The sequence below is a fragment of the Moschus berezovskii genome, chromosome 19, assembly GCF_049115385.1.
Source record: "Moschus berezovskii isolate FMDL1 chromosome 19, NW_MosBer_1.0, whole genome shotgun sequence".
Taxonomy (NCBI): Eukaryota; Metazoa; Chordata; class Mammalia; order Artiodactyla; family Moschidae; genus Moschus; species Moschus berezovskii.
In genome coordinates this window covers 56,605,062-56,629,533 of record NC_142478.1, presented here as the reverse complement: position 1 = coordinate 56,629,533, position 24,472 = coordinate 56,605,062, and the positions used below count along the sequence as shown (strand labels likewise).

At 45.0% G+C, this 24,472-nt stretch overlaps 2 protein-coding genes across 3 annotated transcripts in view; both read left to right on the top strand.

The window, feature by feature from the left end:
* Nucleotides 1-770: 770 nt before the first annotated feature.
* On the top strand, nt 771-20,449 carry PSMD9 (proteasome 26S subunit, non-ATPase 9). Its single transcript, XM_055405232.2, has 6 exons — nt 771-994; nt 8,391-8,493; nt 11,415-11,620; nt 13,615-13,716; nt 18,685-18,773; nt 19,100-20,449. The coding sequence occupies exons 1-6, from the start codon at nt 854-856 to the stop codon at nt 19,125-19,127; spliced, it is 669 nt and encodes a 222-aa protein (XP_055261207.2). The 5' UTR covers nt 771-853; the 3' UTR covers nt 19,128-20,449.
* A 963-nt stretch (nt 20,450-21,412) lies between these two features.
* The window catches only part of CFAP251 (cilia and flagella associated protein 251), a 77,301-nt gene continuing 74,241 nt past the window's right edge, over nt 21,413-24,472 (top strand). For both annotated transcript variants that reach the window (XR_016035339.1, XM_055404820.2), the window contains exons 1-3: nt 21,413-21,498; nt 22,371-22,954; nt 24,000-24,398. Coding sequence is in view for 1 of the 2 variants with exons in the window: in XM_055404820.2 (XP_055260795.2) it covers nt 22,391-22,954; nt 24,000-24,398 (963 nt within the window). In the remaining variant the exon portion in view is untranslated. The remainder of the gene's footprint in view (nt 21,499-22,370; nt 22,955-23,999; nt 24,399-24,472) is intronic.

Sequence of the window (24,472 nt, the reverse complement as noted above, 5' to 3'; positions counted from 1 at the left end):
CCTGCATTGGGAGCCCGTGGTCTTAGCCACTGGACCAGCAGGGGAGTCCAAAACTTGTTGAATTAATACACATAGGGCCCTTAGAACAGTGCAATGCATTGTATTTGATAAATTATTAGTATTGATATTATTGTTGTCATCAATACTATTTTTACTGAAATTTATAGAGACCTTAATATGAGACGCACTGAGTCCAGAGCTCACTTCTTTGCCCTTCCAGCACCTAGGACAGTGTATGACACAAAGGAGGCATTCAATAAACATTTGTTGGCAAAATGTCAACACTATGAGATAGATTGCTGTCAATAGCCAACCAACTCACGGATGAGGAAACGGAGGCTCAGTGAAGTGATTTACCTAGGTCACCACTGGCAGTAAGAGGCAAGAGCCGGGATTTGAACCCAAGCTTATAGGCTTTGTAAAACCAGGGATAAGGAATCTGAATATTCTGTAAACCCTCCAGGACTGAGTAGATGGAGAGCTGAAATGGAGCGCCACGCACAGTGCGCTGCCGCATGCATACAGAAGGCGCTCAATACATAGCTGAATGAATGAGAAAAGAAAGTGAGTCAGCTAGGGAGAGTTCATCATGCCCTGGTCTGGGCCAGCGCATGGGTGGGACTGGGAATCCACCTGTCCTCATACCTCCCTGCCAAGAGGCGTCACAGGACCGCGTGTTCCAGCAGGGTGTGGCTTCTGGTGACCACGCCTCACAGACAAACCCACGCCTTTCGCTTTTCCGGGCTCCCGCGAACAACCGAGGTGTTTTGGCCAGCGCACGGAGCCGTAGCTACAGTTTCCTCGGGCGTCCGCGGCCGGGAAACCAGCTGTTCCCGGTCCCGGGCAGAAGTGGATGATGTCGGAGAAAGCAGGGAGTCAGAGCGGGGGCTCCCCGGAGGCCAGTGGGGTAACTGTCAGCGACATTCAAGAGCTGATACGGCGCAAGGAGGAGATCGAGGCTCAGATCAAAGCCAATTATGAAGTGCTGGAGAGCGTGAGTGTGGGACCTGGGCACTCGGGCGGGCTGGGAGGCGCCGCAACGCATTCCTGACCCGGCCCGCAGACCTGGCAGTGAGGCAAATAACGTGTATAACTAGGAACGATTCGAATCGATGTTCTAGCAAGGATTTATGGAGCCCTCACGGGGAGCTGTGTTAAACGCTTGACATTGGTGAACGCATTTAATCCTCCCAACAATCTTTTGAGGTGAGTTCTATTATTTCCCTCATTTTAGGGATGGAGAAACAGACATTACTTAAACCTGCCTGAAGTCACAGGGCTAATAAATTTGCAGAGGCAGGGTGATAATCATCTCTGTCGTCAGTCGTTGTACAGTTACCAGATGTCCTAAACCACTTTACCTTAGAGCTTCTGAAACTTTAATGTGTATGCGAATCACCTGGTGGTCTTGTTAAAATTCAGATTCAGATGAGGCACGGGTGTGTGGGAACAGCTACTGCATTTCTGCAAATTCCCAGCGATGCTGATGCCACTTGTGTAAGAACGTAACAGGAAAGGCTTATTATCCCTATTGTATAAGGAGGAAACTGGGGCCAAGAGTGGGGCAAACCCTTATCTAGGGTTTGCATCGGAAGTGGCTATGATGGGGTTCTCAGGTCTGTTTGGCTCCGAAACGGATACAGTTTTTCTTAAGCCACCTAGTGTAAAACCACAAATCAATTTGCAGAGGAAGAGTAAATGAATTACGTTCTATATAGGGTGGATGAAGTGCAGTGTAGGTGATGGTTATAAGATGAAGTATCAAGTGGAGGCCAGAGTACCCTTTTACTGGGTGCTGACTGTGTGCCTGAAGGGAGCTGGTTTATGTGTATGCTATATTCTGGAATCCTCTCAACTCTTCTGTGAAGTTGGTATGTTACCCTGGGGCTCAGAAAGGAGAAGTCACAAGGTGAGACTTAAATCTCATGCCTAGGGAATCCAGAATCTGTGCTTTCAAGTGGTTTATGCCAGCTGTTTCTCACACCTTAGTTATTTTTCTACTGCAGGCAGGATGCTGTGTCTGTCTGTATACCTCCTGTACTGTTCAGTTCAGTCGCTCAGTCGTGTTCGACTGTTTGCAACCCCATGGATCACAGCACACCAGGCCTCCCTGTCCATCACCAACTCCCGGATTTCATTCAGACCTACCTCCATCGAGTCGGTGATGCCATCCAGCCATCTCATTCTCTGTCATCCCCTTCTTCTGCCCCCAATCCCTCCCAGCATCAGAGTCTTTTCCAGTGAGTCAACTCGTCGCATGAGGTGACCAAAGTATTGGAACTTCAGCTTTAGCATCAGTCCTTCCAATGAACACCCAGGACTGATCTCCTTTAGAATGGACTGGTTGGATCTCCTTGCAGTCCAAGGGACTCTCAAGAGTCTTCTCCAGCACCACAGTTCAAAAGCATCAATTCTTTGGCGATCAGCTTTCTTCACAGTCCAACTCTCACATCCATACATGACCACGGGAAAAACCATAGCCTTGACTAGACAGACCTTGGTTGGCAAAGTAATGTCTCTGCTTTTTAATATGCTATCTAGGTTGGTCATCATCTTTCAAGACTTGAAATAGCTCAGCTGGAATTCCATCACCTCCACTAGCTTTGTTCATAGTGATGCTTTCTAAGGCCCACTTGACTTCACATTCCAAGATGTCTGGCTCTAGGTCAGTGATCACGTTATCGTGACTATCTTGGTCGTGAAGATCTTTTTTGTACAGTTCTTCTGTGTATTCCTGCCACCTCTTCTTAATATCTTCTGCTTCTGTTAGGTCCATACCATTTCTGTCCTTTATTGAGCCCATCTTTGCATGAAATGTTCCCTTGGAATCTCTGATTTTCTTGAAGAGGTCTCTTGTTTTTTCCTATTCTGTTGTTTTCCTCTATTTCTTTGCATTGATCACTGAGGAAGTCTTTCTTATCTCTCCTTGCTATTCTTTGGAACTCTGCATTCAGATGCTTATATCTTTCCTTTTCTCCTTTGCTTTTCGCCTCTCTTCTTTTCACAGCTATTTGTAAGGCCTCCTCAGACAGCCATTTCGCTCTTTGGCATTTCTTTTCCATGGGGATGGTCTTGGTCCCTGTCTCCTGTACAATGTCACGAACCTCCGTCCAGAGTTCATCAGGCACTCTATCAATAAGATCTAGTCCCTTAAATCTATTTCTCACTTCCACTGTATAATCATAAGGGATTCGATTGAGGTCATATCTGAATGGTCTAGTGGTTTTCCCTACTTTCTTCAATTTAAGTCTGAATTTCACAATAAGGAGTTCATGATCTGAGCCACAGTCAGCTCCTGGTCTTGTTTTTGCTAACTGTATACAGCTTCTCCATCTTTGGTTGCAAAGAATATAATCAGTCTGATTTCGGTGTTGACCATCTGGTGATGTCCATGTGTAGAGTCTTCTCTTGTGTTGTTGAAAGAGGGTGTTTGCTATGACCAGTGCATTCTCTTGACAAAACTCTATTAGCCTTTGCCCTGCTTCATTCCGTGCTCCAAGGCCAAATTTGCCAGTTACTCCAGGTGTTTCTTGACTTCCTACTTTTGCATTCCAGTCCCCTATAATGAAAAGGACATCTTTTTTGGGTGTTAGTTCTAAAAGGTCTTGTAGGTCTTCATAGAACCGATTAACTTCGGCTTCTTCAGCATTACTGGTTGGGGCATAGGCCTGGATTACTGTAATATTGAATGGTTTGCCTTGAAAACGAACAGAAATCATCCTGTCATTTTTAAGATTGCATCCAAGTACTGCATTTCGGACTCTTTTGTTGACCATGATGGCTACTCCATTTCTTCTAAGGGATTCCTGCCCACAGTAGTAGATATAATGGTCATCCGAGTTAAATTCACCCATTCCAGTCCATTTTAATTCACTGATTCCTAGAATGTTGACGTTCACTCTTGCCATCTCCTGTTTGACCATTTCCAATTTGCCCTGATTCATGGACCTAACATTCCAGGTTCCTATGCAATATTGCCAGCAGATTTGGAAAACTCAGCGCTGGCCACAGGACTGGAAGAGGTCAGTCTTCATTCCAATCCCAAAGAAAGGCAATGCCAAAGAATGCTCTAACTACTGCACAATTGCACTCATCTCACACGCTAGTAAAGTCATGCTCAAAATCCTCCAAGCCAGGCTTCAGCAGTATGTAAACCGTGAACTCCCAGATGTTCAAGCAGGTTTTAGAAAAGGCAGAGGCACCAGAGATCAAATTGCCAACATCCGCTGGATCATGGAGAAAGCAAGAGAGTTTCAGAAAAACATCTATTTCTGCTTCATTGACTATGCCAAAGCCTTTGACTGTGTGGATCACAATAAACTGGAACATTCTGAAAGAGATGGGAATCCCAGACCACTTGACCTGCCTCTTGAGAAACCTGTATGCAGGTCAGGAAGCAACAGTTAGAACTGGACATGGAACAGCAGACTGGTTCCAAATAGGAAAAGGTGTCCGTCAAGGTTGTATATTGTCACCTTGCTTATTTAACTTATATGCAGAGTACATCATGAGGAACGCTGGGCTGGAAGAAGCACAAGCTGGAATCAAGATTGCTGGGAGAAATATCAATAACCTCAGATATGCAGATGACACTACCCTTATGGCAGAAAGTGAAGAGGAACTAAAAAGCCTCTTGATGAAAGTGAAAGAGGAGAGTGAAAAGGTTGGCTTGAAGCTCAACATTCAGAAAACAAAGATCATGGCATCTGGTCCCATCACTTCATGGGAAATAGATGGGAAAACAATGGAAACAGTGTCAGACTTTATTTTTTTGGGCTCCAAAATCACTGCAGATGCTGATTGCAGCCATGAAATTAAAAGACGCTTGCTCCTTGGAAGGAAAGTTATGACTAACCTTGATAGTATATTAAAAAGCAGAGCCATTACTTTGCCAACCAAGGTCCGTCTAGTCAAGGCAATGGTTTTTCCCGTGGTCATGTATGGATGTGAGAGTTGGACTGTGAAGAAAGCTGATCGCCGAAGAATCGATGCTTTTGAACTGTGGTGTTGGAGAAGACTCTTGAGAGTCCCTTATACTGCAAGGAGATCCAACCAGTCCATTCTAAAGGAGATCAGTCCTGGGTGTTCATTGGAGGGACTGATGCTAAAGCTGAAACTGCAATACTTTGGCCACCTCATGCGACGAGTTGACTCACTGGAAAAGACTGTGATGCTGGGAAAGGTTGGGGGCGGGAGGAGAAGGGGACGACCGAGAATGAGATGGCTGGATGGCATCACCGACTCTGTGGACATGAGTTTGAGTGAACTCCGGGAGTTGGTGATGGACAGGGAGGCCTGGCGTGCTGTGATTCATGGGGTCGCGAAGAGTCGGACACGACTGAGCGACTGAATTGAACTGAACTGAACTGAACTGAACTGAGGTTGGTCATAACTTTCCTTCCAAGGAGTAAGCATCTTTTAATTTCATGGCTGCAGTCGGCATCCACAGTGATTTTGGAGCCCAAAAAAATAAAGTCTGACACTGTTTCCACTGTTTCCCCATCTATTTCCCATGAAGTGATGGGACCAGATGCCATGACCTTAGTTTTCTGAATGTTGAGCTTCAAGCCAATTTTTTCACTCTCCTCTTTCACTTTCATCAAGAGGCTTTTGAGTTCCTCTTCACTTTCTGCCATAAGGGTGGTGTCATCTGCATATCTGAGGTTATTGATATTTCTCCCGGCAATCTTGACTGTTACTCGCTTGTTATTTTCCTTTAAGTTAACCCACTTTTTTAACTTAATTTTATTTTTAAAGGAAATTTAGTAACTTCACAGCACATGAAAACATAAGAATCTCTTTCCTTAAATATAAAATAATTTAAATGATCCCCCCAAAAGGTGATCTGTCCATTTATCTGTCACCTGATGAATGGATAATGAAATGTGGTCTGTCCATACAATGGGATATTACTTAAATAAAAAAGAGTGAAGTGCTGACATATGCTACCAAAGGGCATGAACCTTGAAAGCTAAGTGAAAGAAATTCATCACAAAAGACCACACGTTTTATGATTCCATTTATATGAAATATCTAGAGTAGGCAAATTCATGGACAGAAGATAGATTAGTGGTTGCCAGGGGCTGAAGGGAGGGGCAGATGGAAGTGGCTGCTCGTGGGTCAGAGTTTCTTTTTGGAGGGTGGTGGAAGTGTTTTAAATTGATTGTGGTGATGATTTCATAATTCTGTGAATATTCTAAAAACCACTGAATGGTACATTTATTTATTTGGCTGCATCATGCAGCATGATCTTAGTTCCGTGACCAACGATGGAAACTGCTCCCTGCAGTGGAAGCACAGAATTCTTAACCACTAGACTGCCAGGGCAGTTCAGAATTATACACTTTAAATGGGTGGATTGAATGGTATATGAATTATATCTGAATAAAGCTGTTTAAAAAAATGGAGAGACCCAGATATAACAAGTGATCTGGAAATAATATGAAGACCACCACCAGTTGGAGACTTTTTCCTTGACTACTGGAGGGTGGACGATAATTGGAAAGGGAATAAGTGTTTTAGATTTAGGGTTATTAAATGCTTTGTATATGAGTTGCCAGTGGCCCAGGTCCCAACTTTGGAAACCAGTCTCTGATGCAGTATTGCCTTACTGCAATCAGGAAGGCCAGTCAACTCGTAATCATTGTGAGCAGACAGGAGGCAGATAAGATATTTAGCACCTGGCACATTTATCCCGTATCTATAGAGAGTCCTGGATTAAGGGAGTATACGAGACCCCCTTCCCCATGAACAGAAAACAGTAAGTGTAACCCAGAGGCTTTCAGAAAGAAAGGGAGAGACGTGATGGAATCCCTCCCCTTGGAACCTGTGTACACTCAGCAGTTGGTCTCTGCTGATCATTACAGCCCTCATTTATTACTTTCTGTGTGTATTAGTTTCCTGGGGTCACCATAACAAACGATCACAAACTTGGTGGCTTAAAACAGCAGAAGTTTATCCTCTCTCAGTTGTGGAAACCAGCAGTGTGAAATCAAGGATTTGGTAGGTTTGGTTCCTTCTGGAGCTCGGAGGGAGAAGCCATTCCCTGCCTCTTTCCTAAATTCTGGTGGCTACTGGCCATCCTTGGCTGGTGGCAGTGTCACTGTAATCCCTGCCTGTCTTCGTGGCCTATTCTCTGCATCTCTCTCTCCCATCTCTCCCTCTCCTTTCTTTTATCAGGATACCCATCATTGAATGTAGGGGCCACCTGAAATCCAGGAAGATCTCTTCTTGCGATCCTTCACTTAATTATATCTGCAAAGATCATTTTCCAAATAAGGTCATGTTCACAGGTTCTCAGGTTTAGGACTGGGACATATCTTTTGGGGACCGCTATTCACCACTCTGTGAATGTGTCTGGCACTGTGCTAAGCACCCTACATAGGTCAATTTGTTAATTCTCAGAACAGGTGTGAAGTGAGGTGAGTGTCATTTTTCCCATTTTATAATCGAGGAAGCTGAGGCCCAGAGAGGTAAACATGTTAACCAAGGACACCCAGCTTGTATGTGGCAGATTTGAACTTGAAATCAAAGTCTGCATAAACCCAGCTGTATGTCATATGATTCATTGCTGTTGTACACCATGCTCTGATTTAGGTAGGAAAAGACTTTTAAAAATATGAAAATGGGAATTCCTTGGTGATGCAGTGATTAGGACTCTGCTTTCACTGCCAACGGCGTGAGTTTAGCCCCTGATCGGGGCCTAAGATCCCACAAGCCATGCAGCACAGCTGAAAGAAACAAAACATTATAACAAATATATTGTTTTCAGTAGGGAATACATTGCCATGGTCAAAATTCAACATTTCCAATAGGATATAAAATGGAAAGTCTCTCTCCCTTCCCTGTCCCCAGCCACCCCTTTCCTCTCCTCCAGATGGCAACTGGTAATATCAGTGTATCCTTCCAGGGATGAAAGGCCTGTTTGAAGGTCCCTTCAGATCTCTCTTTTTTTTTTTCCAGAAGAACCAAAGTCCTGCCTCAGCTGGATGCTCTTGGGGGTTTTTACCCACTTCTAATCTCCAAGGTCACCAGCCATGTGTCAGCTGCCCATAGGAAGGAGGGTCTGGAGGAGTTGAGGTAGCAACTGGCCTTGAGGGTGATGCTCGAAGGAGTCATTAGTTTTATCTGTACTGCTCTAATGTCAGAAAAGAGAGTGGGCCCACGCATTACTGGTGGTGTTAAACGTCAGTAATTTAAAAATGGTGCCCACCTGCGAGGGCAGTGGTGAGAGGATGTGGGAGAGGACCCAGTCTGTGCAAAGTGATCAATACATGGCTGCTGTGGTCACTGGCACCTTTATCACGACTGCAAAGGAACAGAGTCAGGGGAAAGAGGGCTCGAGGACTTCATTTCTGTAAAGTCTTTCTGACCTTGTTTCTTCCCTCCAGCAAAAAGGCATCGGGATGAACGAGCCACTGGTGGACTGCGAGGGCTACCCCCGGGCCGATGTGGACCTGTACCAAGTCCGAACTGCAAGGCACAACATTGTCTGTGAGTGATCCTGGCTGGGGATGTTCCCCCACCTTGCAGCAGGAGGTGTTTAGGGCACAAAGAAGTCACCAGTATTCCATATTACCTGCTTCCCTCTCCTCTCCCTTGATGGGATCATCTCCTTGTCCCCATGAAGGGACTAAGAACTATGAGAATGGGACAGACTCTAGGGGTCTATATTTATGGTCTCATTTTTCTTTTTTTTTTTTAAATCCTGTTTTTAAAAATTTGTTTTATTTTTTGGTCTCACCATGTGGCACGTGGGATCTTAGTTCGCTGACCAGGGATCAAACCCATGCTCCCTGCATTGGAAGCATGGAGTCTTAACCACTGGACCTCCAGGGAAGTCCTGTGGTTTCATTTTTCATTTTGCTTTTAGGAACCTTGCTTCATCGCGGAAACTTTTATTTCAGTAACAACAGAAACCCAAGGCAGATATGGCTTACAATCTCAATCAAATCAGTTACATGTTAGGAAGTATGTTTCGCTATTAATGATAGTGACCTGACTATGGACACTCAAGCAGAAAATAGCTCAGTTCCTCAGTAAAGACGTTTGGAGGTAGGCCATGCAGGGCTGGTCCTCAGAAACCCAGGCTCTGCCATCCTTAGGGAATCTTGTCCATCTTCAGGGTCACCATATCCATGTGGCAGGCGGGAAGAAAGGGGAGGAAGAAGTAGGAAGGACACAAGCTCCTATGCCAGCTAGTACACCTCCTGTTAAGGATCTGTCCTGCAAGTCCCATGCCCACGTCCTGCATCAGTTTCTGCTTTCCTCTTATAGGCTCCCCTGCCTGCAAGAAATGTACACCACAGTGGGCGTGTTGCTGTCTTAAATATCTTATGTATATAGGTGTATATAGTCTGTCCCTAGAGAAGGAAGTAGCAACCCACTCCAGTATTCTTGCCTGAGAGATCCCATGGACAGAGGAGGCTGGCAGGTTACAGTCCATGGGGTTACAAAGAGATGAGCATGACTTAGCACCTAAACAACAGTGTAGTATGTATGTATGTATGTATTATCAAAGAACAGAGAGAGTGAATAGAGGTTGGGTAGTTTATTTGACTTGTGTTTCTACTGTAACATCATCACAGACTTGGTGGTTTAAAATTTCACAAATTGGGACTTCCCTAGTGGTCCAGTGGTTAAGACTTTGCCTTCCATTGCAGGGGGTGTGGGTTTGATCCCTGGTCAGGGAACTGAAATCTACACTTGATCTTAGCCAAAAGGCTGAGAAACGATATGGGGAACTGAAATCTCACATGCCTTGTGGCCAAAAAAACCAAAACTTAAAACAGAAGCAATATTGTAACAAATTCAGTAAAGACTTTAAAAATGGCCCACATCAAAAAAAAAAAAAAATCTAAAAAAAAAGTCGCAAATGTATTGTGTTACATTTCTGGAAGTGAGATGTCCAAGTGGGTCTCACTGTCCTAAAATCAAAGTGTCAACAGAGCTGTGTTGCCTCCAGAGAATTCATTTCTTTGTCTTTTCCAGCTTCTAAAAGCTGCCCACCTTCCTTGACTTGTAGCCCCTTCTACCTTCAAAGCCATTGGTCACTTCTCTCCAGTTTCTGATTCTGTCATCACATCTTTCTCTCATTCTCCTGCCTCCCTCTTTCACTGATAAAGACCCCTGTGATCACATTGGGCTACCACTTGAATAATCCAGGATAGTCTCCCATCTCAGGGCCCTTAACTTAATCCCACCTGTACAGCCTCCCTTGCCATGTCAAGTAGCAGATTCACAGGGTCTGGAATTAGGATGTGAACATCCTTCCTTGGGGCCACTTTTCATGCTGCTATAGCTAGGCAACCAATGATTTCTACAACAAGGGCATATCAAATCGAAGGGTATTTATCATCTACATTACTCCTCCCACTTTAAAAAAAGTTTAATTAATAACTTTTGGCTGCACTGTGTCTTTGTTGCTGCACTCGGGCTTTCTCTAGGGCTACTCTTCATCGCAGTGTGCTGGCTTCTCACTGCAGTGGCTTCTCTTGTTGCCGAGAATGGGCTCTAGGGGTGTGGGCTTCAGTAGTTGTGGCAGATGGGCTCAGTTGCTCCACATCATGTGGAATCTTCCCAGACCAGGGATCAAACCCGTGTCCCCGGCCTTGGCAGGCGGATTCTTAACCACTGGCCCACCAGGGAAGTCCTACTTTATCCTCTTGATGACTTCTGTTTTACCTATGTGAATCTTGACTCTCTCTGCAGCATGCTTTGGTATAAGTTGTCTTTAGGTTAAAAAAAAAAGTTACCCAAATCCCAGCCACTCTGCTGGACTGGCCTGTGGAGACAACTTACTTGACTGTCCTGTTTATTCCCCACATTTTGAGTTAACTGGCAGTACTGAAAAAAATCAGAGGACTTCATCCCCAAACTCCTGGTTTCCAGCTGTTCTCACTGTTGCCTCTCCCACGCTGAACACCACCAGTCATGTGTTGCTAGATGGGGCATCTTCTGGAAGCATTAAGAGAAAAGTGAGGTCCTCCTCGACTCCAGCCTGCTTCACTTGGTCTCTTGCTCACGGCGCTGCCCCTGTGTATGCTTGAGCTTGTGGCCATGGATTCAGCTGGACGAGTCCCTCCTCCTGCCCACCTCTCAGGCCTCCACTGAAATGGTGCTACCTTTGGCAGGCCTTTCTTGATCTTCTAGACGAGCCAGGTCAGCCCATGGGCGGGTCAGCCCACATCGTGGTCATTAGGTATCATTGTAGTTACTCATCCCTTGGCTGATCTCCTTGAGGGACTGAAAGCTTCATGAGGGCAGCCCCTCTGTCTTGTTTGTAGATGAGTCCTCAGCGTCTGGCTCAGTCTCTGGCATATAATAAGCACTCCTTAAATATTTAGTGAATGGATGTGGGGAATGTGTCTTGTGTCCTCTCTTTTCTTGGCCCCTGATACGATGCTGTCCTTCAGGCCTGCAGAACGACCACAAGGCGGTGATGAAGCAGGTAGAAGACGCCCTGCACCAGCTGCATGCTCGCGACAAGGAGAAGCAGGCCCAGGACCTGGCCGAAGCCCACAGGGAGGCCCTGAGCCGCAGCCAGAGCCAGGGCCTCAGTCCCCCTCAGGCCTTTGCCAAAGTGAACAGCGTCAGCCCCAGCTCTCCCGCCAGCATCGCAGTAAGCCAGGGCTGACTCCCTGAGTCCACACCCTGTGCCTTGAGGTGGACTTGAGGGTGGGGCACAGGCAGACCCACACTCTCTTGCAGCAGAGCAAGGAAGGCCAGCAGGAGTTAGGCCGTGCTGCCCACTCAGGTAGCCACGAGAGCAACCCGGTGCCACAAGGTGGAAGGTGATGGGTGTCTCAAGAGAGGGAAGGAGGGTCTCTTCCTGGGCCTGATTTTCTCTGGGCGTTGAGTAACAGACAGGAGAGTGACAATAGCTGCCACTGATTGATCCCTTGCTTTGCAACATGTGTCCTGCCAAGTGAGCTTGCCTGGTGTGTTTTGACAAGTTTTAACAGCTTTAATTGGGACATAGTTCACATGCTGTAACTTCTGTCCATTCAAGGTACATATATGATTGAGTGGCTTTTGGTGTATTAACAGTCAGGAGTCAGATTTTAGAGTATTTTCATTATTCTAAAAAGAAACCAGTTAGGCATTACACCTCAACCCCCATCTCCCTTAACCCCTGGCACCCACCAGTCTGCTTTCTGCTTCTGTGAATTTGCCTGTTTTGGACATTTCATATATGAGTAGATGGAATCATACAATATGTGGTCCTCTGTGTCTGGCTTCTCCCTCTTAGTATCATGTTTTCAACGTCTGTCCATGTTGGAGCATGTATGTCAACGTCATTCCTTTTTCATTTTCTAAAATTTTTTGTTGGAGAATAGTTGATTTATAGTGTTGTGTTAGTTTCAGGTGTATAGCAGAGTGAGTAAGTTATACATACACGCATATCCACTCCTTTTTGGGTTCTTTTCCCATATAGGCCGTTATAGAGTACTGAGTAGAGTTCCCTGTGCTGTACAGCAGGTTCTTATTAGTGATCTATTTTATATATAGTTGTGTATAATCTCCCAGTTTATCCCTCTCTCACCTTCATTCCTTTTTACTGTTGAGTATAGTGTGGAGTCTGGATAGATCACACTGTTTATGCATTCATCAATCTGTTTGCATTTTCTGGCTATTATGAATAATGCCTCTGTGACCATGACATACAGATTTTTAGGTAGAGCTGCAATTAATGTTGAATCCCACAGCCACCCTCTGGAGTAGGTACCATTTCACCCATGGGGAAAAGCATCAAACCCCTGAAGTACTTTTTGCCAGGACACATAGCTTCTAGAAGGCAGAATTGGGTCCTGCCAGTCATCTTTAGTGATTGTAAGACTACGAGTTACATGTTCTATCCACCGCTGTGCACTCAACGTCTGGTACAGAGTTGTCGGCCCATGATGGATGTTTGTAGAAGGGATGGAGGAATTGTGATCCATGTTCTTAGAACCACAGGGTCACTCTTGTCCTGGGTCAGCGTTGTGCCCCTGGCTGCTCAAATGGGGCCTTCTAAGGCAAATGTGCCTAAATGCTGACTCCTGAACAAAATAACCCAGATTGGCCTGCCACTGCTTGCCCCCACACCTGGGTCAGAACCCCCAGAGAGCTTTGCCCCATGTTCCTCAAGGCCTCCACCACTGCCAGCTTTCATCAGGCACCGGGCAGACCTGGCCGGCCACCTTTTGCTCACTCTGTGCCTGGAGGAACCCCTGGAGGAGCTGGCCTGGTTATGCGCTGCCCCGCCCTGCCTGGTGTATCTAAATCCTAACCTCTTTGCTTGGTGCCTGCCATTCTTCTCTGTCGAAAACATGCTCATTAAAAAAAAAAAAAATCAGAGAGTATAATTGCTTTACAGTGTTGTGTTTCTGTTGTACAATGAAGTGAATCAGCCTTACGTATACATGTATCCCCTCCCTCTTAAGCCTCCCTCCCACCCCAACTCCCATTTCATCCCTCTTGGTCACCACAGACCACCGAGCTGAGCTCCCTGTGCTATATAGCAGATTCCCACTGAAAATGCGTGCATTAAGTTAGGACTGTCTGAGAGGGTGAAGAACACCAGAAGCACACTGAAGCTGTCTCCTGACTTCCTGTTTTCTCTTCTCTCTTTAGGGTCTGCAGGTGGATGATGAGATTCTAGAGTTTGGCTCTGTGAACACCCAGAACTTCCAGTCACTGCAGAACATCGGCAGTGTGGTCCAGCACAGTGAGGGGGTGAGCTGGAGGCTGTGTGGTGTCTGGCCAGTGATGCTGGAACTGCCGGGGCAGGAACTGTGGCCAGGGTGTGGGCCAGCTGCCCTCAGGGGACTGTACTCAAGCACAGTCCTTCCCGCACAGGGCCTTTACATTGGCTGTTCCCTCTGCCTAGAGTGCTTATCCCCCTGATTTCTGGCAGGCATCGGGCCAAGAAGCAGTTGGCTGGTGTTGGTGCCCTGCTAGAGGTCAGCCCCTCATTTCCACACTGACACCTTCATCCAGTCTGTACTTAGGTGGAAGTTTATAATTTTGATTTTTGTCAGACTCATTAGTTTTGTACTTTATGGCTTGTATTTGCTTAAAGAAATTCTTCTAGTGCTTTTATTGGTTTGTTTTTAGCTTTTCTTTAATCTATCTGGCATGTATCTTTTATCATTTTTTTTATAACAGTTTGACTGAGTTACAATTTACATACCTTCCAGGTCACTCATTTAAGGTGCATAATTCACTCATTTGAAGTCTGTTCGTAGAGTTGGGCATCCATCACCACAATCAGTTTTATTTATTTTTACAATTTTTATTTATTTATTATTTTTACAGTCAATTTTAGAACATTTTCATCACCTCAGAAAGAAGCCTCATTCCGGTCAGCAGTCACTCCCCATTTTCCCCGTACATACCAACCCCTGGCAGCCGCTAAACTACTCTTTGTCTCTATAGTCTTGCTTATTCTGGATATTTCATGTAAATGGGATCACACAGTATGTGATTTATACTGTATATATATATTTTCACACATATATACTGTGATATATCCTGTATATATACTAAGTGGTGTGTGTATATATATATATATATATCATCCAGTGTAGTGTTTTCAAGATTCATCCCTGTTGTAGAATATGTCAATACTTCATTCCTTTTTATGACCAAATAGTATCCCATTGTATGGATAGGCCATATTTTATTTATCCATTCATTAGCTCCACATGAATATTCAGGTTATTTCCACTTTTTGGGTCTTATTATAGAGTAATACTTCCCTGAACATTCTATATGAGTGTGTATGTGCACATATGTTTTCATTTCTCTTGATTCATAGTTCATCTGAAATTAATTTTCGTGAATGGTGTGAACCAGGGTCCCAGACATATTTTTTTTCTCCCAAATGGATAGTAGTTGTTCCAGTATTGTTTATTGAAAAGTTAGTACTTTACCCACTCTTTTATATTGCTGCATCTGTTATATAATTCTTATATGTGGGATTCTTTGTTTCTTTGGGGTTCTTTCTGGGGTTCCCTGGAACAAATCCATTTGTCCTGCTCTGCTTCCCTTTAACCCTGTGCCAGAAAAGATGTGTTGGTGAGTGAAAAAAATCACCCCAAAACTTTAGCAACTTGAAGCTTCAAGCATTTATTAGCTCATGCAGTTTGGGGGTCAGGCAGTGTCCAGGACTCGTGTAGCTGGGTGGTTTTGGTTCAGGGTCTCTCATGAGGTTGTGATCAAGATGTAAGCAGAGGTTGCAGTTATCTGAAGGCTTGACTGAGGTTTGAAAATCTGTGTCCAAGGTGCCTCACTCACACGGCTGTTGGCGTGAGACTTCAGTTCCTCAGCGCATGGGCCTCTCCACAGTGCTGCTTGAGTGCCCTCACAGCATGGTGGCTGGCTTCTCCCGGAGTGGGCAGTCCAAGTGAGAGCAGAGAGCCGACAGCAACACCTTCTCTGATGCAGTCTCTGAAGATTCACACTATCATTTCCACTGTATTCTATTTGTTAGAAGCAGCTAAGTCCAGTCCTCACTCAAAGGGAAAGGAATTAGGCTTAAACTCTAGAAGGAAAGAATTTCGAACTTATCACTGAGGCATTATACCTTTGTCATCTCTTTACTGTCCCATCATCATTTTAGTGAGGTTTCTAGAGATGATGCATTATGTTATTTTTACCAAAGTCTCTGTTTTTCACTCCTTCTTCCCCACCCCACCTCCCCAGCTCGCTAGTGTGTTTACTTATGTTTCTTGGGTACCTTGCTGCACTTAACAATACTTTTAAACTTTGTAGTTGTCTGGGCTCATCGTTACTGGTTTGTGTTGTAAATGTGTCTTTTTTAATTGCCCCCTGGAAGAGATAATACTTAATAATGGCAAAAACAGAATGAAAAAATATAATGAAAAACCTCCGTCTCCTCCAAGTTCATTTCCTTTCCTCCAAAGGCACCGGCTTTCCAACTGTGTGTCCTTCCAGGGACAGGTTCTTTGTGCATGAACATACAGAGCTACTGGATGCTTTGATTAAGTTAAGGCCTGATGTACCCACAGCAGAATTCACCCTTTTCAGTGTATAGTACTGTGAATTTTGACAACTGTATGTAGTTATGTAAATATCACCAAATGAAGACACATCACGGTTCCGCAACCCAAAATGGCCTCTTCCTTTTGTAGTTAACTTCTCCCCATGCCTCATCCTCAGGAAACCACGGATCTGTGCTCCACTCCTGTGGCTTTACCTTTTCCAAAATGTTATATAAGTGAAAATGCATAGTATAAAGCCCTTTAAGGGACTTCCCTGGCAGTCTCGTGGTTAAGACTCTGTGCTTCCATTGCACGGGGTGCAGGTTCAGTCCCTGGTCAGGGAACTGAGACCCTGCATGCCATGTGGCACGGCTGAAACAAATGTCCTGTAAGTCTGGCTACTTTCACCCAGTGTCCTGCATCTACGGTTCTTCCAAGCTGGCATGTGCATCTGTAGTTCATTCGTTTTCACCACTGAGTGGTAATCCATTGTGTAATGACCCCCAGAGTCTTCATCCATTTTCCTAGCGTGGGACATTTAGGTTGTTTCCAGTTTTTGGTGGTTACTCATAATAGCTACTGGTTTCTAATCTGTCTCTTCTAGTTAAATATAGTCTTAGGCTATTTATAGCTAAAAAATCTGTTTTTGTTAACACTGAGGTATAATTGATATATAACATTATGTGAATACTATTTTCAGGTGTAAAACATAGTAATTCAATGTTTGTATATATTGGGAAATGATTGCCACAATAAGTCTAGTTAACATCTGTCACCATACATAGTAGTTACAAGTTGTTTTGTGTGTGTGTGATGTGCACTTTTAAGATTTACTCTCTTAGCAACTTTCAAATATGCAAGAGAGTATTATTACATTCCGTATTGCACAGCATGGTGACTCTAGTTAATAATACTGCATGAGTCCTTTTTTACAAAGGTAGTTATTGAACATTTTGTAAGAAATTTCATTCTTTAAAAATGAAACTTCCTGGGGAATTCTAATATATCAAACAGATAAGTTGAACTGCTGGGATGGGCTGGAGGTGGGGTGGGGGCAGTCTCATACCCTCAGGGCCCTAGGTCCTCCTAGAACCAGAGCTCAGCTTGAGAATCACGGATCTGGGTTTCCATGGTCTCCTCTGTGAAATGGAAAAAAAAAAAACATTTTTCTTAACCCCATAGCATTCTATTGTTAGACATTTAGGTAGTTTCCAATTTTATGGAAACTTGGAAATTAACACCCTTATAGACAAATCTCTGTTTCTTTAGATAAGTTTTTAAAGGTGAGTTTCTGGATCAAATGCATGTATTTTCAAAGGAAAAAATCTTAAAACAATATTTCTTTATAATAAAAATAGTGTGTATTCAACCATAAAAAAAAGAATGATGTACTGATAGGCTGTAACAGTAACAGTCCTTGAAAGGAATCTGTGCTAAGTGAAAGAAGCCAGACACAAAGGGCCACATGTTTTAGAATTCCATTTATATGAAATATTCAGAAGAGGCAAACCCATAGAGACAGAAAGTAGAGAAGTGGTTTCCAGGGGCTGGGGAGAAGGGCCTGGAGAGTGATTGCTAATGGGCACAGGACTTCTTTTTGGGTGACAGAAATACTCTGAAATTAGATAGTGGTGATGGTTGGACAAATCTCTGAATATACTAAAACCCACTGAACTGTATACTTTATTTTTAAAAATACGTATTTATTTATTTGGCTGCACTGGGTCTTAGTTGTGGCCCCCTGGGATCTTTGCATTGGGAACGAGGAGTCTTAACCATTGGACCACCAGGGAAGTCTCAACATTTCTATTATTTTAATTGAAGGAGAGTTGATTTATTTTTTTAATTAGTTAATTAATTTAGCTGCCTGGGGTCTTAGTTGTGACACACGGGGACCTTGTTGAGGAGCACAGGCTCTGTAGTTGCAGTGAGCAGCCTTAGTTGCCATGCAGCATGTGGGAACTTGGTTCCCCAGCCAGGGATTGAACCCATGTCCCCTGCATTGTAAGGCAGATTCTTAACCACTGGACCCCCAGGGAAGTCCTTGAAGTATATAGTTGATTTATAACACATGTGACCTTTTAGGACATATATTCAGATGGATTCATACTTCACTGGTTTTGTTTTATTTTTACTAAGCCTATTTACTCACTGCACTATATTTGGACAGTACCTTATTGAGGTGTATTTCGGGTGTTTTCAGTTTTTGAAATTTGTGAACAGTCAGGAATGAATGCTTTGTTTATTTATCATCTTGTACTTTTGCAAAAGATATCTCGTATGCACCTTTTAAAGATTTTGTTGTTGCTGTTGAGGAGGTATGTTTCTCCAGGAGGATGGTACCAAATCTGTAGCCCCACTGGCTGCCTCCAGAGTGCCACGTCCCCCGCATTCTCGCCATTTGCAGAAATTATGTTTAGAATAAGCATCCTGGGACTTCCCTGGTGGTCCAGTGACTAAGACTCTGTATTCCCAATTCAGGGGCCCCAGGTTCGATCACTGGTCAGGGAACTAGATCCCATATCTTGCAACTAAGACCTGGCACAGCCAAATAAAGAAAAAAATATTTTTTTAAAGCCTCCTTACCAATTTGGTGGGCAAAAAACAACCCCCCCCACCCCAGTATCTCAGCCTTCTAGCCTGAATCTCTTTGAATGCTAAGGAGGCTGAACATAAAATGAGCTTATTTTCCTTTCAGAAGCCCCTGAATGTGACAGTGATGCGCAGAGGGGAGAAACACCAGCTTAGACTCGTGCCAACACGCTGGGCGGGAAAAGGACTGCTGGGGTAAAGTATCTTTGTCCATTCGTTCACACTGCAGTGTCCGCTGCATGCTTGTTAGACATAAAGCTGTAGGCAGGAGGTGGGGTCGTTGGGGAAGGAAGGGAATTTCCAGATTACCTGTAGCAACTCATGATGAATCTTTTTGGCAGGATTGAGATTGCAGGTGTGGAGACGAAGGGAGCCGTCATCACTCTGGGTCTTTAATTAACTGGGTGTTTGTGTTGAATGAACGAAAGCACGTAGGTGAAGAGCTCAGAAGGGATCACTTCTGATCTTCCTGAACGGAGCCACCAAACTTACATACTGTTTTCTTTTCTTTTTTCTTCCAGCTGCAACATTATTCCATTGCAAAGATGACTGTCCCTGAGGAATGGAAACAGGAAAGCATCTTCCTTTGCCCCAGACCTGGGTCTAGTGGGCATTTCCTCCTCTTCTTCTCTGCCTGAAGCTCAAGGATCTCAAAGAGACTGGACACCTGAACTTCTAGCTGGTGGAAACGCTGTGGCCTCTCAATTTAATCTCTCGGGATTAAGGCATTGTTAAAAACTTGATTTGTGTTTAGCATCTCTTGCAGGTTAGGCCATGACCCTAAATGAGACTCCTCTGGATGGTGAGGAAGTGGGTGGGAGTTATTCTGGCAGGTACTGATGTGACTTTATTCTTCTGGAAATCTTTTTTTCCAAATAAACCCAGTTTTACAGTATTGATATGATCATGTTATCACCCCAGTTGAATTTCCTATGAACCTCTCAAACCAAAGCTCAGACAGGAGTTAGAGCCTTCTCATAGAAAGTTGGGCAGAACAAATCGACAGTTGTGCTGAGTTTGACTAACAATATCTCTGGAACATGATTCTTTAGTGAATGGGGTTTCCAAACACTCAGGTTGCACCATCTGCTTTGCATTGCAGCATTGCTGCTCTGTCTACAGAAATTGCATCCTCAGCATTTGAATCTCCAGGGCCACAGCTCCCTCTAAGGGAAGCCAGGAAGCACGCCTGGTAGCTCAGTATGGTGTCAGCTTCCTTTCCATAACCCACCTGAGAGCAGAAAGGTCCTTTTCTGGAATAAAAGACCCTGCAAATTAGCCTCTAATGACTTTTCATAATTGAACCTCCTAAGGTGTGTTGACATTACTGATGAGAATCAGCAGGGTGTACAAACCTGGCTTCTTAAAAATGCTGATTCCTCCTGCCTGCCTTTTATTTTCTTTCTTGAACATGGCAAGGTGAGTTTCAGCGATACTTAGTGACTCCCTGTTTTACTTTCTTCTCTTGTCACCATATTACAATGCTTATCTCCAGTTACTGTCAGACCACCTTCTGTTTCAGAGGGCATTGGCACATTCTGCTGAACACATGGTCCAGTTCCTCAGGATTGGATTTGCATGGCTTGGATACGGATACCAGGTCATCCTGACAGGAGTCAGTACTGGGCGTACTCCTATCCATGGGCTCTCATGCTCAACTGGAAAGACCTCTTGTTGAGTACCTGCCCCAAACCGTGTACCCTAGCCAAGCTTTCACTTGAATTGCCCCCCTTGTAGCCACAGATGTGCTGTGTTTACCAGTGTTTGCTGTTTAAATTGTTTTTTTTTCTAATTCCATGTGTTTTCCAATCTCTTTTTATAAACCCTAGACTATAATAAACACGGTTTGTCCCATCCAGCAATCCATTGTATTTTTTTGAGATGTGTGTATATGAAGATCCCCTGGAGTAGGAAATGGCAACCCACTTCAGTATTCTTGCCTGGAAAATTCCACGGGCAGAGGATGGAGTCCACGGGGTTGCAAAGAGTTGGATAGGACTGAGCACACGCACGCACCCACATGCTTATCAACCAGCCTTGTGATAAGAGGGTGTGGTGGGGTCAGGAGAAGCATTCAGTCCTCCTAAAACAGAGTTTTTTGCCTCAGTGCCTTTGGCTGGTTTCCTTCATGTCTTCCTTCAGAAACCTCAGGATGGACATGCAGGTGGGCTGTCTTTTGTGAGGGGCCAGGGACGGGGGAGCCTAGTGGGCTGCTGTCTACGGGGTCACACAGAGTCCGACACGACTGAAGTGACTTAGCAGCAGCAGCAGCAGTGGAGGGTCGCTTTGAGGTGGAATCATCCTAATGGATTTTACCACACTGGTTTGATAGAAACATTTTGTGATAAGAATCGCAAGATAATGTAACCTGTGTAATATTTAATCCCAGCCAGCTAAAATGATCTACATAACGTGGCTCCCCGGGCGAGGAGCCTTGGGGGACAGCTGTACGTTGCCTCAACGAGACCGGAAAATTCAGTTTGCTTTTGACAAAGAGAATTTTATCAAAAAGTTCGCACTTCTTCACTTAATTTTGTCAAGCCTTCAGAAAGTCAGAATTGCTAGGATTGGCCGCTGCAGCTTAGTGGATGGCGCCAAGGGAAAAAGCTGGGGACAGGGGAAGAGGAGGAAAAGCCAATTTCAGCGCGCTAAGTCGCGGCGGCGCCTCTCCCCACCGACCGCCAGGGGGCGTGCTCGGCCCGCTTCCGTCTCCTTCTGGGCACGTGATCTCGGCCCAGCCTTCTCGCTTTACGGCCCGTCGCCTGCGGCGGCAGCGGTTACCATGGAGACGGGGCTTGGTTGGCAACCGTAACTAGGGAGCCTGTGGAGAAAGCGGCCGCAGCTGGAGGCCGGGAGGTGGCAAGAGGGCTTCACATAGCGGGACGACCCCGGCCTTTGAGGACCAGCGTGGGTGCGCTCTGTGAGTCAGGAGCGGGGTCCCCGGCAAGGCGGGGCCTGGTGCCTCTCGGGGGGCGAGGGGCGCTCACCCAACCTGGGCCCGGCCTGAGGTAGCTCCAGGGAGACCTCAGCCGCGCCTGGGCTTTGTGCCCCCAAGGGCGCAGACACCTGCTCCCCCCACTCCACCCCTCCGCGCCCCCACCTTGCTTCTTACTAGCTGTTTACCTTGAATAAGTCACTACACCTCTGAAAGCCTCAGACTCTTAAGTTTATTGTGAGGAATAAACCAGAGCCTACGTTAAAAGGCTTTTAAACTTTCTAAAGGACTGCTGCCATTTCTCAAGCATTCTGTGCTGCAACTCTGTTGAGCATTTTAGGTATGTCATCTTATCTTCACAAGACCCCAGAATGTAGGTTTATCATTTTCATTTTGCCAGTGAGCCAATTTAGACTCTGAGGGGTAAAGTGACTTGCCCGAGGTCACAGAGCTACTGAGTGGTGGGACTGGGATTCAGTTTCAGCACAGGCTGACTGAAAAGACAACACTTTTAACCACTACCTGCTTCTTCCTTGATTCATATGATTAGAATTGTTGCCAATGCCTGGGTTATCATTTTGCTGCCTGTGGGAATATGGGTATATTTAAAGTGAGTTAGAGGGCTCTAAAATTATTCCTAGAAAGGAATGAATCCCCTGGGGCAGGGGGAGAGGGGGTGTTTGGAATCAGTATTTTTAAAGATTTTGGATAAGCTTTCCCAGGAGTATGGCATTCTTCTCATTCTCATGGAAAGGGACAGAGCTATCATTGCCCATTTCATTGATAGGTTTGTGAACCAGGAAATCAAAGTGGGACAGAGAGGGCCCTGCTGATTATTATGTTCAAAATTTCTTTAGAGAAAACTCCAAAGAGAAGAATGTCAGATGCAGAGGAAAACCCAGTAGAAAAAACAGAAGAATACGGAGAAATAGAAATGCAAGAAGAAGATGAAGAAGAAGAATATCCAAATTTTGAAGGGCTAGAAAATATGCAACAGGAATTAAAAGAAGTTAACACATTAGCATGGATAGAGTCTCCAGAGGAGGAGGAGGAGGGAGAAGAAGAAGGGAGGGAGTTTAGGGAGGAGGCAGACGCAGAGGATGGGGAGGAAGGAGAGGTGGAGATAACAGAAGAGGAAGAGGAGGACGAGGAAGAGGAGGAGGGAGAGGAAGAAGAGGAGGAAGAAGGGGAAGGGGAGGAGAGAGTGGAGGAGCATGAGGAGGCAGAGGGAGGGAAGGGAGAGGAAGTGGTGGAAGGATTTGGGAAGGAGGCTGTCGAAGAAGTGGGAGAAGAGACTACAGAAGCACTGGAGGAAGAAGAGGAGGCCTCAGGAACACAGGCAGAAACCACAGTGGAGCCCGAAGAAATCACCACGTCCATGATCAGTTTGGAGAGATTTACACAGACTGATTCCCAGACAGTTTTGTCAGAAACATCCCTAGTAAGTAGGAATTATCATTCGTTCATTCATTCCTAATCATTAATTGCATGCTTGTTACCCACTTACCTGCCCGGCTATGGGAATATAAAACCAAATAAGACACAATCCATTCTCTTAAGGAGCTCTAGGGTGTGTAGGGAGGCAGACCCATAACCAAAGAGCAAGTGTTAGAAAGCTAAGTGGAGTGAGGGGACTTCCCTGGTGGTCCAGTGGCTAGGATTCTGAGCTCCCAAGGCAGGGGGCCTGGGTTGGATCCCTGGTCAGGGAATTAGATCCCACATGCGGCAACTAAGACCTGGCACAGTCAAATAAATATTCAAACAAACAAACAGCTGAACTGAGTGGAGTGATTGAGAGATGCAGAAGAGATATTTATCTATATTAAGGTTGACAACCCAGCTGATCACCCAGAGGATGATCAGGGAAATCTTCCTGGAGGAAGTGTGTCCCAGAGCTGACTTAAAGGACAGTGGTTAGCTGGAGTGTGCTTATCTAAACAGAGTCAGCCTGTAAAACTCAGCTGTGGTCCAAGGAGAAGTGTGCGCCTGCGTGCTCAGTTGCTTCTGACTCTCTGGGACCCTGTGGACTGTAGCTCTCCAGGCTCCTCTGTCCATGGACTTTCCCAGGCAAGAATACTGGAGTGGGTTGCCATGCCTTCCTCCATGGGATCTTTCCAACTTAGGGATCAAACTTGAGTCTCCTACATCTCCTGCATTGCAGGTGGATTCTTTACCCACTAAGCCACCTGGGAAGCCCCAAGGAGAAGTGACTCTCTGTGACTGTGGTGGTTTTGGAGGCCACTTAGAAGAATCATTTTGCTGTTGCGAGTCTGCTAGTAGGCTGAGAATAAACTTGACACACCCACGATTCCTGTTATTTGAGTACAAAACGTCCCAGGCTCTCTTTTAAAGCAGTTCATAATTCTGATGTGAGGCTAACACTAAGATTGGCTGATTAGGAAAAGAAAGGAAACTAAATGAGGGCGTGTAGCAGTGTGTACTGTATTTGGCATCACAGTCTCCTTTTTATTTCTTTTTTTTTAAAGAAAAGTGGTAGCGAGTCAAAGCATTCATTACAATCAGAGCTTTTGGAAACGTTCGAGCTTCCAGGAAGCCCTGGCTCACAATTAGAGTTTCTGGATTTGGATGTAACCACTTCTGGGGAACTACTGATTAGTTTCCCGGAAAGGCATCCTTCTGGCGAGCTCGACCAGAGGCCCCAAGATGAATTGGAAGAAGAAGAAGGGAGAGACTTGGAACCAGAAAGGGGAGACTTGGAGCAAGAAAAGAGGGAAAGGAGAAAAGAAAAGAGAGTATCATGTATCAGCGAGAAAAGCGAAAAAGAATCACAGCCCAAAGCAAGGATCACCAAGGCATCGCTGGTCTCCACCGCCACCGAGGACATTTTGTTTCAGAGGAGGGAGAGTGCCAACGTGTATCCCTTGGTAAGTGTGGCGTCCTTTTATGTGTTTACTTTTTAAAACTTTTTATTTTTGTATTGGGGTATAGCTGATTAACA